The sequence below is a fragment of the Sinocyclocheilus rhinocerous genome, unplaced genomic scaffold (assembly GCF_001515625.1).
Source record: "Sinocyclocheilus rhinocerous isolate Xijiao unplaced genomic scaffold, SAMN03320098_v1.1 scaffold846, whole genome shotgun sequence".
NCBI classification, from domain to species: Eukaryota; Metazoa; Chordata; class Actinopteri; order Cypriniformes; family Cyprinidae; genus Sinocyclocheilus; species Sinocyclocheilus rhinocerous.
In genome coordinates this window covers 548,551-564,736 of record NW_015661883.1, presented here as the reverse complement: position 1 = coordinate 564,736, position 16,186 = coordinate 548,551, and the positions used below count along the sequence as shown (strand labels likewise).

The 16,186-nt window shown below is 36.0% G+C and overlaps 1 protein-coding gene across 3 annotated transcripts in view; it reads left to right on the top strand.

Moving 5' to 3' along the window:
• Positions 1–14,413, top strand: part of LOC107726783 (protein POF1B-like) — a 21,443-nt gene extending 7,030 nt beyond the window's left edge. For all 3 annotated transcript variants that reach the window (XM_016536472.1, XM_016536471.1, XM_016536473.1), the window contains 11 exons: positions 3,727–3,941; positions 5,031–5,064; positions 5,784–5,864; positions 6,239–6,331; positions 8,109–8,222; positions 8,348–8,500; positions 9,168–9,287; positions 10,157–10,285; positions 11,964–12,034; positions 12,134–12,257; positions 13,764–14,413. In XM_016536472.1, coding sequence (XP_016391958.1) covers positions 3,727–3,941; positions 5,031–5,064; positions 5,784–5,864; positions 6,239–6,331; positions 8,109–8,222; positions 8,348–8,500; positions 9,168–9,287; positions 10,157–10,285; positions 11,964–12,034; positions 12,134–12,254 — 1,131 coding nt within the window. In that variant the 3' untranslated portion in view covers positions 12,255–12,257; positions 13,764–14,413. The remainder of the gene's footprint in view (positions 1–3,726; positions 3,942–5,030; positions 5,065–5,783; positions 5,865–6,238; positions 6,332–8,108; positions 8,223–8,347; positions 8,501–9,167; positions 9,288–10,156; positions 10,286–11,963; positions 12,035–12,133; positions 12,258–13,763) is intronic.
• Positions 14,414–16,186: the final 1,773 nt, after the last annotated feature.

Genomic DNA, 16,186 nt, shown 5'->3' with positions numbered 1-16,186 from the left:
ATATATATATTTACTAATGCAAACTCAGTAACTCAGTATGCATAAGTGGGAATTTGTTGAATTTGAGTTCTAGTGATACTACCTCTAGTTTCTGAGTGAAACTAAACTGTGAAGCACTAAACTCTTTTATGTGCCCTTGCTTGCTATGTGCAGAACCTGCTGCGACTTGTCAGACACTAAATGTAACTAATGTCCAAAGTACGTTTCAATCATTGATTTTTTTCTTATCTTTCTAATCTTGTAAGAACACACCCAGAAACAATCTTCAATTCACACAACTCTACACAACTCACACAACAGACCTGCCAACCTGTACGCATTTTGCGTAGCGGGTGCACATTTCTTTACTTTACTTTACTTTACTTCTATAGCTGTGAATGGGAGACTACCACAAATATATTTTTTGCATTCCCATTTGCTCAAATAGCAAAAGAAAATCTCCATGATAATGTTTGCATGACTTTCAAAAAAAGGAAAAAAATAGAGAGACTAATAAGGCAGTCAGTAGAGAGAGCAATGTCAAATTTACCGTCACTCCTATAGATTATGTATTAGAAACACCCTTGCATTAGCGTTAACTAGTTTTTGTCATTTGATGCAAAGGTAATATAATACAAATTATAGTGTTATAAATGTACATACATTAAAAAAAAAATAAAAAAAAAATTTTCTAATCCTTTTGTGATCTGATGTACGTTGCTTCTTATCACAGAATGAGGCAGAAAATATATTCTGTACTATAAAAAAGGCAATGTCGATTAGCAATGGATTATAATATACATTATGAAAATACCCAAGATGGCTTGAAGAACACAGATAAACTATACATTGTAGCAGTCGAGTCGAGTGTTTATTGTGTTCTTGTTTCATCATTCAAAACTTTCTGTTTTAATTCAGCTACAGCGATATCTGGGGAAATCCCCAGATATCGCTGTAGCTGAATTAAAACAGAAAGTTCATAGCACTAAGTAATGGCCAATCCATAAAAATAATACTTCTCCCAAAAGAAATTTGAAGTAGACATGATAATCCGTGTTTTTCTGTCCAGAAGTGTTCTGGAGTTTTAATTAAAGTGTACTAGAGTGTACTACTTTTAAAAAATATATAATTTCAAATAGCAAAAAACAAAAACAAAAAAACAATCCTCTTATGTGCCATGCCATCAGAACCGAAAACCGTGGTTAACAAAACTCAAGGTATGTATTGAACAGTGGGCTAACTTTATTGTTGCATCCTACTGTTTGCTGTAATATACTGTATAACAGGAAAAGTACTCAAAATTTTTTTCCAAGGTTGGCAGGTCTGAGCTAATCCTGTAAAAACCACAAATTTAGCAATATGCACGACTGTTAACAAGCTCGGCTCATTGTTGTTGCAGCTTCAAACCGGTTTTGCACAGCGCGCTCAGTAGTGAGTCCACACAAACACACACCCAGTTAACGCCATCACTGGTCTTTCTGCCACAGAATGTGTGGAATGTTCTCAAGGACTGACACACCATCTGTCAAAAACAGATGCTAACACCTGCAAACACTTCGACAAGTTTCTCTTTCTCATAGTGCTTCACTGTTAAACATGAACTTTTTACTGTGACAGAACAGATGCACTTGTAGGATAAATGCTCCAGTTGCTTGTATGGTAGAGCGTGGCACTAGCAACATTAAGGGCACACGTTTAAATCCCAGAAAACAAACGCAGTAATTAAATGTGTAGATTGTATGCACTTTGGAGAAAAGTATCTGTTAAATGTGCCAAATTTTGGTGGTTATTGTTTTCTGAAATTCATTGGTTTTGAGTTTTTGTTTTTGTTTTTCTTTTCCCCTTGCAGGTTACCTGCAAGGTGTTATTAAATAAAAAAGCTTAATTTAATTTTCTTAATTATGAAAATGTGAAAGTGACGTTCACAAGTGTACTGACTGCAATTGATGCAAAAACGGTAAAATAATTACATAAAAATGCAATGATTTTTTTTAAATTGTCCCACTACAGTGAGATTCAAATGGGATTCTGATGAGAATCACTATTGAGAATAATAGGAAAAAAGCTAAAAGTAAAGTGTGCAGTCATAGTAGTTGTCATTTGTATTACACGTTTTCTGTAATGTTATGTTTACATATGCAAGTGAGGCATTATCAAATTAAATATGCACTATTTAGCATAAATTTCTAGAACACATAAACACTCAAAAAGTGTATATTGGATGTTTTATTTCTTCAAGTCTTGAACAACAGAAAAGCCAAAAAGCCCAAAATCTTAAAATCGATCAGTTCCTGAAAAAAAAAAAAATTTGCCTGTAGTGTAGTGTCTTGCCTTTATTAGTTTCTTATTTTATATTCTTTTTTTATCTTTTGATTTTGGGGTGAAATATGACCTGGGCATTTTTTTGGTGAGATTCAGACATTCCCTCTTAACATTTTTATTTAAAGTTGAAAACCAAGGAATGATGGATCCGAATCATGACTAGAGTAATGTCATATGGGTAAATGACTTACAATTATGTCAACGTGATTTCAATATTTAAACATAAGATCTCATGTAGTGTCAGTTCATTTATAATTCTGGATGAAACTAGACCCTGAGTGAACCTTCAATGTGTGATTCTCTCTCACGGATCAGTGGAATCCAGCCCGACCACTCCGACACACCTCAAGCTTTAACTATTATCTCATTTTAAAAGAGAAAACAGACATCAAAACATGATATTTTACAATAGAAAAGGTGGATAGCTTCTTTGAATTTTAACGTGACAGATTTTTTTTCCATCGCAGAATGTAATTATACTATTGTCCAACTCTTTATATAAGGTTGGCGTATATTTTTAAGTATGTCCAACTATATCCACATACATACAGTATACTTGTGTGCCCCACATTATACACTACAACACCATAATGTTCTGTAAAGCTGCTTTTGAACATTGTGTATTGTGAAAAGCACTTTACACCTAAATTTGAGTTGACATTGAAAAATCAGAGCAATGCAGATCATTTAAAAATGCTTATATTGGCTGATCATATTGTGCATCTCCACCGCTACTAATGCTTTCTAGCAGATGACAATGTACAGAATGCAAAATTTGCATGAAGACCCTTCCATCAACAGCTTTAGTTGCTGCATGTGTGAGATTTTTTTGCCGCTCCCCAGGGCCCGGTTTTTCAAAAGTAATCCACTAGGATTTTGGATAAGATGTTGCTTTAAAAAACTGGCTCCAAAAGTAAGCTGGATTACGTGATCACGGATCGCAAAAAAAGGATTACTAAATCCGGATCAATTTTATCCGGATTAAACCTTTTGAAAAACCGGGCCCAGGAGGCCTTAAATATTTATGGTCCACTTAGCTCCCGGCATGTAGTTTTGTTTGCTGCTTTTAAGAGTATTGTTAGAGAAGTCACTCAGGAGTGTCTGATCTGGATCGATTCTGCGAGGTGTGGACTGGCTGATGTTTCTCACTCACAGTCTAGTGTAAAGAATTTACACATACTTGAAAAAGTTAACCCTCATTTCTAAGCATACATAGACAGAGGTTGTTGGCTTCTTGTGAAGTTTCCTGTTCTTATGTAAGAATCACATTTTGCATGTTTCAAGGAAGAACAGCGTTGATCCTGTAGCTGAGTTGTTTGCTTAGCTGATTAGTTGGTTACAGCATAGCATCTTTTGTAACTCAACTAAAGTTTCGCACTCCCACTCAAAATATCCTGTCTTCACATCCTTTATGCATTTTTCCAGTCGGAGTTGGTGGAGACTTCAAGCATTCGAGAGGAAGTTGTGGACCTGAGAGAAATAAAGAATGGCCACTCTGAGATTAAGACCGAGGTTATCGATGTGGAACCGGTCGCCAAGATGGACAACCGCTTCTTTGGTGAGCTTCTTGCCGAGGTTTACCGCAAGAACTCCGATATTCACACCTGCATCTCCGAGCATGTGGCCAAGATCCGCGGAAGGTAGAGTCGCTTCTCTTTATTTATTATCAACAATCTAGCACATCCTTCAGAATTGTAATGTTTCGTTATTTCATAATAAATACATTTTCGCAAGCTAATTTATAAAATGTCCTCCCTCAATTACAATTAAGGCTATGTCCACACGAAGCCAGAGCTTTCCCCATCCAATCTTTCTTTTCTCCTCGTCTCAAGAATTATCTGCGTCCACACGAAACCACGAAACCGACACAAAACGATGTAGTATACATGCCAGACCAGCATGTGGCGCTGTAATTCTGCCACAGAGATACATTAAAAACGGAGAAGAAGACTTGGACTATGCGCATAAACCTTGCCGTGGTATACAAACGAACATGGAACAATACATTTAGTAATCTGTGTTAATGTTAGTTAATAAAAAGACAATCGTTCAGTGTTTGTTCATGTTTTTGTTGCTGTTACGTGGCGTAGCGGTTTCTGACTAGGGGCGAGACGTGGGCTGATGACGTCATCGTTTCAGAAAATATACGGATTCGCTGTCCACACGAAAACGCAAGGGTGGCGTTTTCAGATTTATCCACTCTGGTACCCGGTTTCAAAAAACCTCCCAAAACGCCGGATTCGTCCGGACGAAACGCCTATACGATACAAAATGTATGCGTATACAGCTAAACGCATCTCCGTGTGGACAAATTGCTTGTTTCATTCTTAGCGAATTTCTCTTTGTGTGTTTTAATGGAAAATTTAAGTTGAAGATTTGCATGCAGATAACCCTAAGCAACCATTAACCCTGTCAATCAAGATGATTGAGGACTTGACACATATTGAGAAAACCTATTACAGACCATTATCTAAAAGGAAATCTCATCTATTTACTTAATCTGCAGTCACTTTCTCAAATGACTCATTAGACTGATTAAAAACCTGAAACCTCTACACCTCGTCCAAAACTGTCTAAGAGCAATGCTCAATCCAGTGATTCATGGCGAGTCAAGAGGTTCTGTATTTTACACCTTAGAAATGATTGTGAGAACAGCAGCACCTCTGGACGCCTCTGCTTTAAGGCTCTCTTTTTTATTGACTCATTCATATTGTTCTTTGTCTCTGCAGGAAACACCTCCTGGACCCCACCATTGACTACAAGGTAGGGAGTGGCAAATTGTTCAGTTCCTGTGGAGCTGGCTGAAAGTTTTCCATGTTGCATAAAAGATGTCAAGTTTCAGTTGGTTAATTCTAAACCTAATTGTTATGATTAGCAATGAAAATGGGATTTTGCATTTAGCATTTTTTGACATTTGTTCAAAAATAAATTTAAAATGTTCATACACACAGTAACTTTAATGCACTTTTTCTATGATGAGAATGTTTTTAAATTTCATTCATTTTATTTTCATATTTTTGTTGGGGCATAAAGTTAAAAAATATCAGGGTGATAGAACAGTCCTGATATCACAATGAAGAAAGAAGAGACATTTAAATAAAATTCTTGATAAGAAAACCTTAAGTAGCTCGTAATACATAATCTATTATTTATTGCTATTATTTTATTTATTATATTATTTCTTAGAAAAAATACTGTGAATCTGTTTTTATATGTATATATACATATGTTAAACTTTTAAAAATCTAAGTCATGTGATGCAACCAATATGCAGAGAATGTGTAAAAATACCATGTGATGTAACTTCCCAAAAAAACAATATTTATTAAGCATTCAAGATATTAAAAAAAAAAAAGATTAGGATGTTTACACTTACATGTATTGTAAATGTAATATAGTAATATAGTTGCTGCAGCTCTTTGTTGAAGAATATATACACTTAAGTTTTTAACACGTATGTCTGTCTGTATGTGTGTGTGCAGGTGGAAAAAGAAGAAATAGAGAGTGTCATTCCTAAAGGAGTGTCTGAACTGACTAAGCAGCAAATCCGCTACCTGCTGCAGGTGAGAGCTTATGGAAACATTATGAATGTCTGCCCTGTCCACTCCCACTCAGCCCCACCCACCTCTCAGTACACCTCACCCTCAGACATCTCTCCTGACAGCAGTAGATTATTAGTTTATGAGCCTGTCCCAGGAACATGTTCCTCCAGGCACAACAGAGCCTCACAGTTATACCATACATACTCTGCGTAGATATACGCAAAGATTTTCAACATTATAAAACTGAAATATGTGCGACACATTCAACTTTTTAAAAAATTTGTTTGATTAGATTAATTGCTGTCATTTGTTTTATGTTTTTGAATGACCCCAAAATTTTAAATACTGAAAGTACGTAGTTTCAGACACAAAGTAAGTGTCTTTCTCTCATCTAGACTCGTATGACGGCTGATAAAACCATGCGTCTGTTGATGGCCACGTTCAGCAGTCTGCGAGAGGAGCTAGTGCATTTGCAGGACGATCTCAGGGTGAGTATGATTATTCTATCACTAAACCAGCCAAAAGCCTCCTGTCCTGTAGAAACAGTTCCCAGTTTCCACTGTAGATACGGTGATTACACATATCAGGTTCTGCCTCGTGGGCGTGCGTTTGTTTTACAACCCAGCTTTCAGCTGACCTTGTCTTTTTCAAGGTGTGATGCGTGTAGAAACAGATTCGAAGGTATGATGTAACCGCTACCCAACAGCCCTTCAATATTTCGTTGGCTTCATTTTGTTGTGAATAAAGCTATTTTACACAAAATGTTTTCTTTTATACTTGGGAAAATTACAAGACGTCATATGTCAACTTTAATAATATGCATCTTGTTTTTGCAAGCATAAATTCAGATTATTGTGAGATATCACAAGTATATCACAAAAAGCCAACCTGCTTTGTTGGTACAGCAAGTGGTAACTCTTCCAGAGCTTTCATTTCCTGTTTGACTGAAAAAAGCTTCTGCTCAGTTAAACATAAACCATCATCGTGTCACCGCAAATACATGCACATCTTTTCAATCGGTAAGCCAACATGGTGTGGCCAACAGCTATTGAAGACTACAGCAACTACGTCAGTGTCTGAGTTTGTCATTTTCACTAATTATTCACTCACTTAAATACTCAACTGAAGTTAATTACTTATAATTAAGTTTTGTGTGCAGTTGATTGAAACAACATAGTAGTACACTGAACACACTTGTACACTTATGCATGCTTCCATGTGTCTGATATCTGACTGGTCGTGATTGGTCAGTTGTGGTCTTCTGCTGTCATATATTTTTATGTTATGACAAGGGCTGAATGATGTTGGGAAAATCTGATTGTGATTTATTATTATTATTATTAAAAAAAGTGATATATCAGTATGCCTATAAAACACTACTACTACAACAACTACTACTAAAGGTACTGTAAAATAAAATTATTATTATTACTACTACTAAGTGAAATTTTTTTTACTATTGTAATATTTTACTTGAATTTTTTTAATATTTAAGAAATGATAATAATGTAATAATAATAATAACAATGTTATGTTACAAAACAACTGTAAAACTACAGTACTTTCATTTTTGGATCTTTTAATTTCTTAAACCATCAAGCTTTTATTTTGCTAGAAAACCACAGCGAGCTCTTAAAGTGTCTCTTTTGTTGACAACAGCCGGATTATAAGCACTTCTCATTACAAGAAGAAAAGATTGTTGGCTCATGTTGCCTTCCCAAATGCACAGTATAAACGACTCAAACTCAGAGCAGATGCAGAGATGATTTCATGTGGAACCGCATTTACTGTGAACCAAGCCGCTCTGAGACACTGAAAACACTGGATCATGGAAAAAAATCACAGTGATGCGCTTTACTCTAAAGCATGCAGCACATATATTAATGTAATGAAATTGCAGCCTGTGCGATTTGATAAGCCAGGCATTTCGCAATTTCATTTTATTTTAATTAACTGTGCAGCTGTAATTATGACCATTAAGCTGTATATTTCATCATTGTCCCTTCTCACAAAATTAAAATTAAATAAATAAATAAAACTTGAATCAATATTTTATTGAAGTTTTGTAGTTTGTTCAGGGTTTTTTGAAGATATCACCCTGTCCTTGTTAGCAGACAAATTTGCATGAAACATTTTGCCTTAAACTTAATGTACGGAAAGCATTTCTCCCTTTTAAAAATCTGAAAGCCTATTTTTACTACCTTAACCATGCACAGTCACATGGTTGGTTGCATTTGGATTTATTGTGTTCATTTTATTGTGCAGCGTCTGGAGAGTGAGAAGGAGGAGCTGGAGAGAGATCTGAGCTTCAAGGCAGATCAGGCTCTGCAATATGACAGACTACTGGAGACCGTACGTGAGCACAACAGACAACTGCAGGTAGGGGGCGCCACCATAAAACTTCACTCAATCGCCCTTCATGGCTTCTGCAAAAAATACAACATCAATAACACTCATGACATTATATGATGAATGTAGATCCATCTCTAATCTTCATGTCTCAGGCTGCTGTGAAGGAAAGTAATAACACTCAGCGTACTCTAGAAAGTCAGCTACTGACCTTGCAGAGCAAAGACCCCAGCAAAGACTTCCGCATTAAAGAACTGGAGGGCAGCAAGAGGGCCCTGGAGCAGGAGAACGAGCTGCTCAAGAAGAAGGTGGGCAAATCTCAAAATGAACTGTATTTCAATTGCATGTGTTCAGTAAGTGACTAAAATGAGTAACTTTTGCGAATGCAAATATTTACTTTAGAATTATACGCACTTGCAGCATACTAAACAAAAATGCTGTTTTTGTAAATATTTTTAAACTTTTAAATACTACTTATTACAAAAACTTGTTGTGAAAGTGTACATTTAATTAAGCCTGCATGTTGTTACATGCACAACTATTAAAAAAAACCTGTCATACACATGACATGACTCACAAGAGCAGTTCTGATATGAATGAAATGGATGGTTCATTGAGTTACATTCTCTGCTGGCATGTTTCACTAAGCTTTTCATTAAAAGAACCGACACAGAGTCAGTTGTTCATGACGCAAACTACACTGGTAACACTGCATGTTTGTGTGCAGTGAAACGTGCAGCAAAGGCATCTCAAGAGAAAAATGTTTCATGGACATTTAAACTCAGCACATTGAATTCACACTGCAAACTCACAGCCCAGATAAATCTCTGCGACGTTGTAGACTGGCTCATCCAGTCCAACTGTACATGTTATTATATTATGTTTTAGTATTGTTGTTAAATACAGCTATTATAAGCAGTCTTGTCTCTTGTGTAAATTCTAAGGTCATATTTATTGCATTTATCTCTTCCACAGTTGGCAGGGCAGTGCAGTAGTTCCACTATCCAAATCAAAACACAGGAGCTGTCCAGAGAGTATGAACAGATGCTGAAAGATCTACGAGAGGAGAAGGACCGAGAACTCAAGAATCTGCGGGTAATGATACGTAAATAAGGAGGAAATAGGGATACTCATTTCGGTTAATTTTCCCGACTGACAACCGCCGCTCGTTATCCGAACATTAAATGGTCAATATGAGCATCCCTAGGAGGAAACAAAAAATCGAAAAGAGTTGAATGAATGTGTTGAATTGAGATGAATTTGTACTCAATGTACTAAATGATGATGGTGTTTCTAGACAAAACCCACTTAACTATGGTAAAGTTGTTATAATACACAGCCTCAAGTTGCTTATTGCTTTTATAAAATGGTGTCATGACCAATGTGATAAAAACTCAAATGTTCAATAAATAGACAACTGTTTCATTCGGTAATATAGTTAATTATCCATATAGGCTGTGTATGGTTGCCAAACAATTTGTCATATACTCTACCGATCAAAAGTTTGGGGTTGGTAATATTTTTGGAATTTAAAAAAAAAAAAGAAGTCTTTTGTGTTCACTAAGACCGTAATTATCTGATTGACATCACAGTAAAAACTGTAATATTGTAAAATATTATTACAATTTAAAATAACCGTTTTCTATTTGAATATATTTTAAAATGTAATTTATTCCTGTGATGCAAAGCTGAATTTTCAACAGCCATTACTCCAATCTTCAGTGTCACATGATCCTTCAGAAATCATTCTAATATGCTGATTTGGTGCTCAAGAAACATTTCTTATTGTTATCAATGTTAAAAACAATTGATTTTTTATATTAAGTAAATAAAAAATCAAACTGAACCCAAACTTGTGAACGGTAGTGTAGAATTCTTCAAATGTCAATACAGTCAATACATATAAAATTCAATTCTATATTACATTCAATGCATGTAGCATATATTTATTTATTCTTTTCTAGACTCAGCTTGTAAAGATCCAGACCGAGCGCACCATTACACAGACCTCTGACAGCGGCTTGGAGATGCGTATCTCTGAGCTTCTGTCCAAACTAGAACAACATGAAAGTGTCATCAGACACCAGGAGGAGGTACGTCAACACTATTATACAGACATAAAATGCTTTGTCAATGTTGTTTTTAACAAGCGTGCAATGCAGTTATCAGTTCTGCCATGTGATGTGGATGGGTGACATTTTCCCAATGTTTCCTTAAGTTATGGCCGTCATCAGTAACCAAAATTTGACAGCTTGTAAGCCTGCTGAAAAAACATAAGGCTCAATGTGTTGAGTCGTTGCCTTTTTTGGGCCTTTTCTGATATGTAACATATGTTGTCTGTCATTCTGGAAATGCCTCAGCAACAATTTTACATTTAAACCCTGACTTAACTCTGACTTTTAAATTATGGAGCAACAGGATTATAGTTAATCAAGGTTTACTGTAAAACCCAGGGAAAAGGAGATCAAATTAACATATAAAGTGACTCTTTAAACCAGGTTTTGAAGTTTTGTGCAGCTAAATTAGTAGATAAACCTAGATTTAACCCAGGCTAAAGATTAATTCAGTCATTCATTCTGTACACAATTTTTTGTTGTTGGAAAATTAGATATTTAATAATATTATTTCAGCAGACCATATTGACATGTTTAAGGAAAACAACATGAAGTCTGTTTTTGAACAAGTCATATTTTTTATTAAATAATTTTCTGTGAGACATAATTTCACAAACAGCCTGAGTGGATCACCGTGCGCTCCCTCTCAAAATAATGGCTTCAAATCACCACATTGCATCTGCACTATAAGCAAGCTGCACAGTTGACACAGGAATTGTCACTTGCGCAATCGAGGCAGTGAAGCATCATCACTAAAGTTTATAATTTGCATTGCTTTTTAAGTTTTGCCAGTGTTTAAAACCATTCAGCTCTCGCGCGCTCTCCTAGAGAATGGTGCGCTCATGCACACTCAGAGTGCACACACATAAGGCCGACTCACATACAGTCAAAAAAATTATTCAGGGGACCTGTTACCACAACTTAAATATATGCATGGTTGCAAGTTAAAAATTCTAATTTAATAATTTAATCAAACCTTTTAAGTTGCAATCATTATTTTGTGAGTTCAAGTTGACATAATATTGTTTGATCATTACATTAAAGTAATATTGTGTGTAATTTAAACTCAAATTTCTGCATTAATTGAATTTCTTTAACTCAGTAAATTGTCTTGTTAACTTTGGAAATTGGGTAGTGGATTTCTAGTTCACAGCATGCTTTGCATAGAACTGGATAAGGAGAGTAAATGTTGAAATTAAGTGTCAGTTTTTTTAATGAAGGGATAGACCTGTTAGTGTTTAATGCTGTTATGTTTGACATTTAAAAGAGTTTCTGTTATGTTGAAGTTTTTGTGGTTACCATTGTGCTGAAGAGTATAGACCACATTAAGGTAAACACTACATTGATTTTATTAGCAATGACTGCGCTAATGCCAGTGACAAGTAACATCTTACTTGTTCATTATACATGCTAAATAAGTTACAGACAGACATCACGATGTTAAGCTGATGACGATCGGTGATCGGATCCAAAAATCCTGATCGGAGCACCCTTATTATAAGCAAGAATGTCATAGTTATTTTCTTTTCTTCCGTCTCTGCGTTACCTCAGCCTCATTACTCTTGAGGAATGTGAATTCATTGTACAATTTGAACAGATAACCTTTCTTCTTTTCTACTGGAGTACTTCATTCTGACCTATGACCTTGCACTCTCAGGAAATCAGACGACTCAAACAGCAGAAGATCGACAACTCCAGCAGTACAACGAGGACTGTCGTTACCAAGAGGTGTGTGTGTGTGTGTTTATTGCATATAAGTACCATGTGAAAACTAAACTGCAATTCGGTCCTAATCGTCATTGTAAACTTTTTCCTATCATGTAACAGATACATGAACCAGTACCCTATTCTGGGTCTGCTGAGTGACGACTACCAGTACACACCACCCATTAAAGAGGACAGGACTGTCGTCATCGAGAGTACGGGGGTCACCTCGCGAGTCATCTAGATTGTAAGACTTGAAATTGTTTGGAAAGGGACACATTTCTGTAGGTGCAGTGTAGAAATGCCTTTTACCTTGGTCATTTAAAAGGGCTCATATAAAATATCAAATGTTTTATGATGTTTTGAAATAAAAGCTTTTAGAAAAGGAGGGCATTTACATAGAGGTCTTAAAGGTACAGTAACCAAAACATTCACAACAAATGGTCTAATAAAACTAAAGTCTGGGTTTATTATATAATTTATTATATTTAATATCACATACTCTGCCATTAAAAAGTTTGGGGTCAGTAAGATTTATTTTTTTTAAAGAAATTGATATTTTATTCAGCAAGGATGCATTAAATTAATTAAAAATGGCAGTAAAGACATTTATAATGTTACAAAAGATTGTTTTATTTCAAATAAATGATGTTCTTTTGAACTTTTTATTCATCAAAGAATCCTGAAGAAAAAAAAAACACTTTCATACTTTTAACATTACAAAATTATACTGACCTCAAACCTTTTTATACAGTAGTTTATTCACTTTGGGCTAGAGTTTTCTGTTCTCAGTGATACATGTATGCTTCCTGTAAAAAAAAAAAAAAAAAAAAAAAAAGATGCAGTTTGAAGAAACTGTTTGCTTTAGTTGCACTAGAAGCCTCACATCATTTCATACCTTGTCCAGAGCATTTATCTTCAGCATGTGTTGTCTGGGTACAGTAGTTAATAATAGATCGCTCCCTGGCATAGAGGGCCCTTGTTAAATTCTACTTGGGCATAAATGAATGAGGCTGTCATTCTGAGCCCGACTTATGTCATTAGACTGGTCACAAAATAACTTTTTGCCAGTGACTTCATTATTTTACACACAATAACAGATGAAAAAACTGATGCAATAAAGCAGAATGCTTATTTAATCACATTGCTGCTTAAACGAAGAATTGTCTTGCCATAAGCACAACAAAGACCACTGAAAATATAGGCGCTGTGATTTTGCACTAGTTATAATTTAAGACAAAATGTTAACTGCAACATGTGCTGTATGTTTGAGCTCTATAGCCCAGTGATTGTTTCCATCGACACCTGCAGTGCCAGAATGTCTTTACAAAACGTGTTGAGTTGACAAATCTTGTAGTCATATTTTCTGAATGGATGAACCAATTTTTGGTCTAATTTCTGAGAAGGAAGCCAACGTGTCTGTATCCACTGAGTTTCAACATATTCACATCAGAATGAGGACAGACTGGGCAGAAATTCAAGATTTACTACAAAGAAAGTCAGAAGTTTGCCAGCAGCATTTTATCATTCATACTACTATACAAAACAAATCATGAAATCTGACAAGCATTCTCGAGCTATAATAAACGTCGACGGGGGACTTCCCAGAATTGGATAAGAAAGTTATCAGTTGGTCAGTGAATAAGAATAAGTTTTCCCTCTAAAATACAGCATGCAAATGTGGCGCAACTGTCTAGTGAATTCCTCCCTTTTGTGTTCTGTTATTACCAATCCAACTGTTTCTTTCTGACAGGAATGAACAGGAAGAAGATTTAGAGGCCTCCCCGTTTTCCCCGTCCAAATCTCATTCTCTGCATGCTGCCCTCTTTCCAGTGGCTCCTATTGGTGATGGTGGCGCTGACTTTTTAGTTTTTATGCTTTGGAATTGGATAATGCCGTATGAAGTAAGAACTAAAACAGCATTTAATCACAGCTGACACAAAGTCTTTCAGAAGTATCTTGTTTATTACAATACCGTGTGACTACTGATAGTTATTTTTATATTGTTGAGTCATCTCTTCATATGAAGCACCACAACCTTTAGTAGCCTCTAGTCAATACTACTGTAAGCATGTAAATATTTGGAGAGGAATGATTTGCAAGTATCATATACCTTGACTGGAATAAAAGTTGAGTATTGTCTGTAATTTAAAAGGTGATTGCTGGTTTTCTTGGTTTTCTTATTCATTTGGGTACATTATGCAAATTGTATTCTTTTTTTTTCTTTTTTTTTGTTACGTCACAGAGGTGATGCTTTATGTAGAAAATTATGCATATATGTCATAGTGGTCGACCGATGCACGTTTTTCAATGGCCCATGCAGATTGCAGGATGACCCACTATATAGAAATATAAAATATAAAACTACGTTTTTAAAAGATGCATTTATTTTATCAAACAGAAAAATTGTGAAATATTTTTAGGATTTACAGTAACTGTTTTCTATTTTAATATATTTTAAAATGTAATTTATATCTGTGATGCAAAGCTGAATTTTCAGCAGCCATTATTCCAGTCTTCAGTGTCACATGATCCTTCAGAATTCATTCTAATATGCTGATTTGTTTCTCAAGAAACATTTCTTATTATTATCAATGCTGAAAACAGTTATGCTGCAATTTTTCCACATCTTTTTGATTAATAGAAAGTTGAAAATAACAGCATTTATTTGAAATATGTATTTTTTTTGGTACCAGTTAAGTTACATTTGATCAATTTAATGCATCTTTCTAAAGTATTCATTTAAAATAATAATAATAATAATGAAAAAAAAATGATCCCAAACTTTGGAACAGTAGTGTATATAGAAACCATAGAAAAGGCAAACACAAAAATACCTCTCGCTTTCTCTCTCTCTCTCTCTCTCTCTCTCTCTCTCTCTCTCTCTCTCTCTCTCTCTCTCTCTCTGGATGATCCCACGGCCTTGCTGTGCTGTACAGTGCAGTGGGAGAGCAGGGGCAGTAATGCAAAGGCATTGATTATGGCAGATAATTCAGAGCTTTGATGTGGATAATGCAGCCCATCTCTTCCTGCACTGGCCGTGCACTCCCAGCCCCTGGGGCCACAGAGGATATTGGGTTTACAGACACTGCTCAGTCTCTCTCTCTCTCTCTCGCTCTCTCTCTCTATCACTCACTCACACACACACACACACACACACACACACACACTCTCTCTATATATCACTCACACACCATCTCTCGTGTGCACTTTTATGTGCTTTTGACTTTGGCAAGATACAGTATTTTATTATACAGCTTTGCATTATAATATTGTATTTTATTAACCATTAAGCTGATTATTCAAGAGGAAACATTGAGGTTTTTCTCTCTTGGTTGCTTTATGCGTGTGTGTGTGTGTGTGTGTGTGTGTTGTTCATGTATACCTTACATTATGGGGAAAAAGGTCCCCACAAATATGACAATATCCACAGTCCTTATCCTGAGGGCACATTTTTTGGTCCCCATGAGGAAAGCTTTTAAACCATACTTTTTTTTTTTTTAAATCTAAAAATGCAGAAAGTTTTCTGTGATCTGTAAGTTTAGGGGTAGGGGTAGGGTAAGGGGATAGAAAATACAGTTTGTACAGTATAAAAACCATTACGGAATGTCCCCATAATACTTGGAAACCAGTGTGTGTGTTAGGGATGGGGGGGGTGCTATGTTAACCTCTCACCCTCTCACTTGTTTCTCCACTAGAAGTATGTAATGTATGCAAAATACCATCCAGTTAATTTGACATTTAGGGTATGCTCAAAAAATGTATCTTTTTATCAACAGGTACTTCAAGATCTGATTGGTTATATTAGCGGAGGTTTTGTTCACTGATAAACTTTTGACTGTTTCTATTAGATGAGGGGCAGTTGCGGCCTAAAGGTTAGAGAGTCACACTTGTAACCTGAAGGTCGTGGGTTCGAGTCTCAGTACGGGGGGAGTGAATGTACAGTGCTCTCTTCCACCTTCAGTAACCACGACTGAGGTGGCCTTGAGCAAGGCACCGAACCCCCTGTTGCTTCCCGGGCGCTGGAGCAAATTGTTGCCCATTGTTCCGGGTGTGTGTGTGTGTGTATTCACTACTCACTGCTGTGTGTGCTCTTGTTTGGGTTAAATGCAGTGCACAAATTCTGAGTATGGGTTACCATACTTGGCAACATGTTACGACAATGGCAGTTCATTA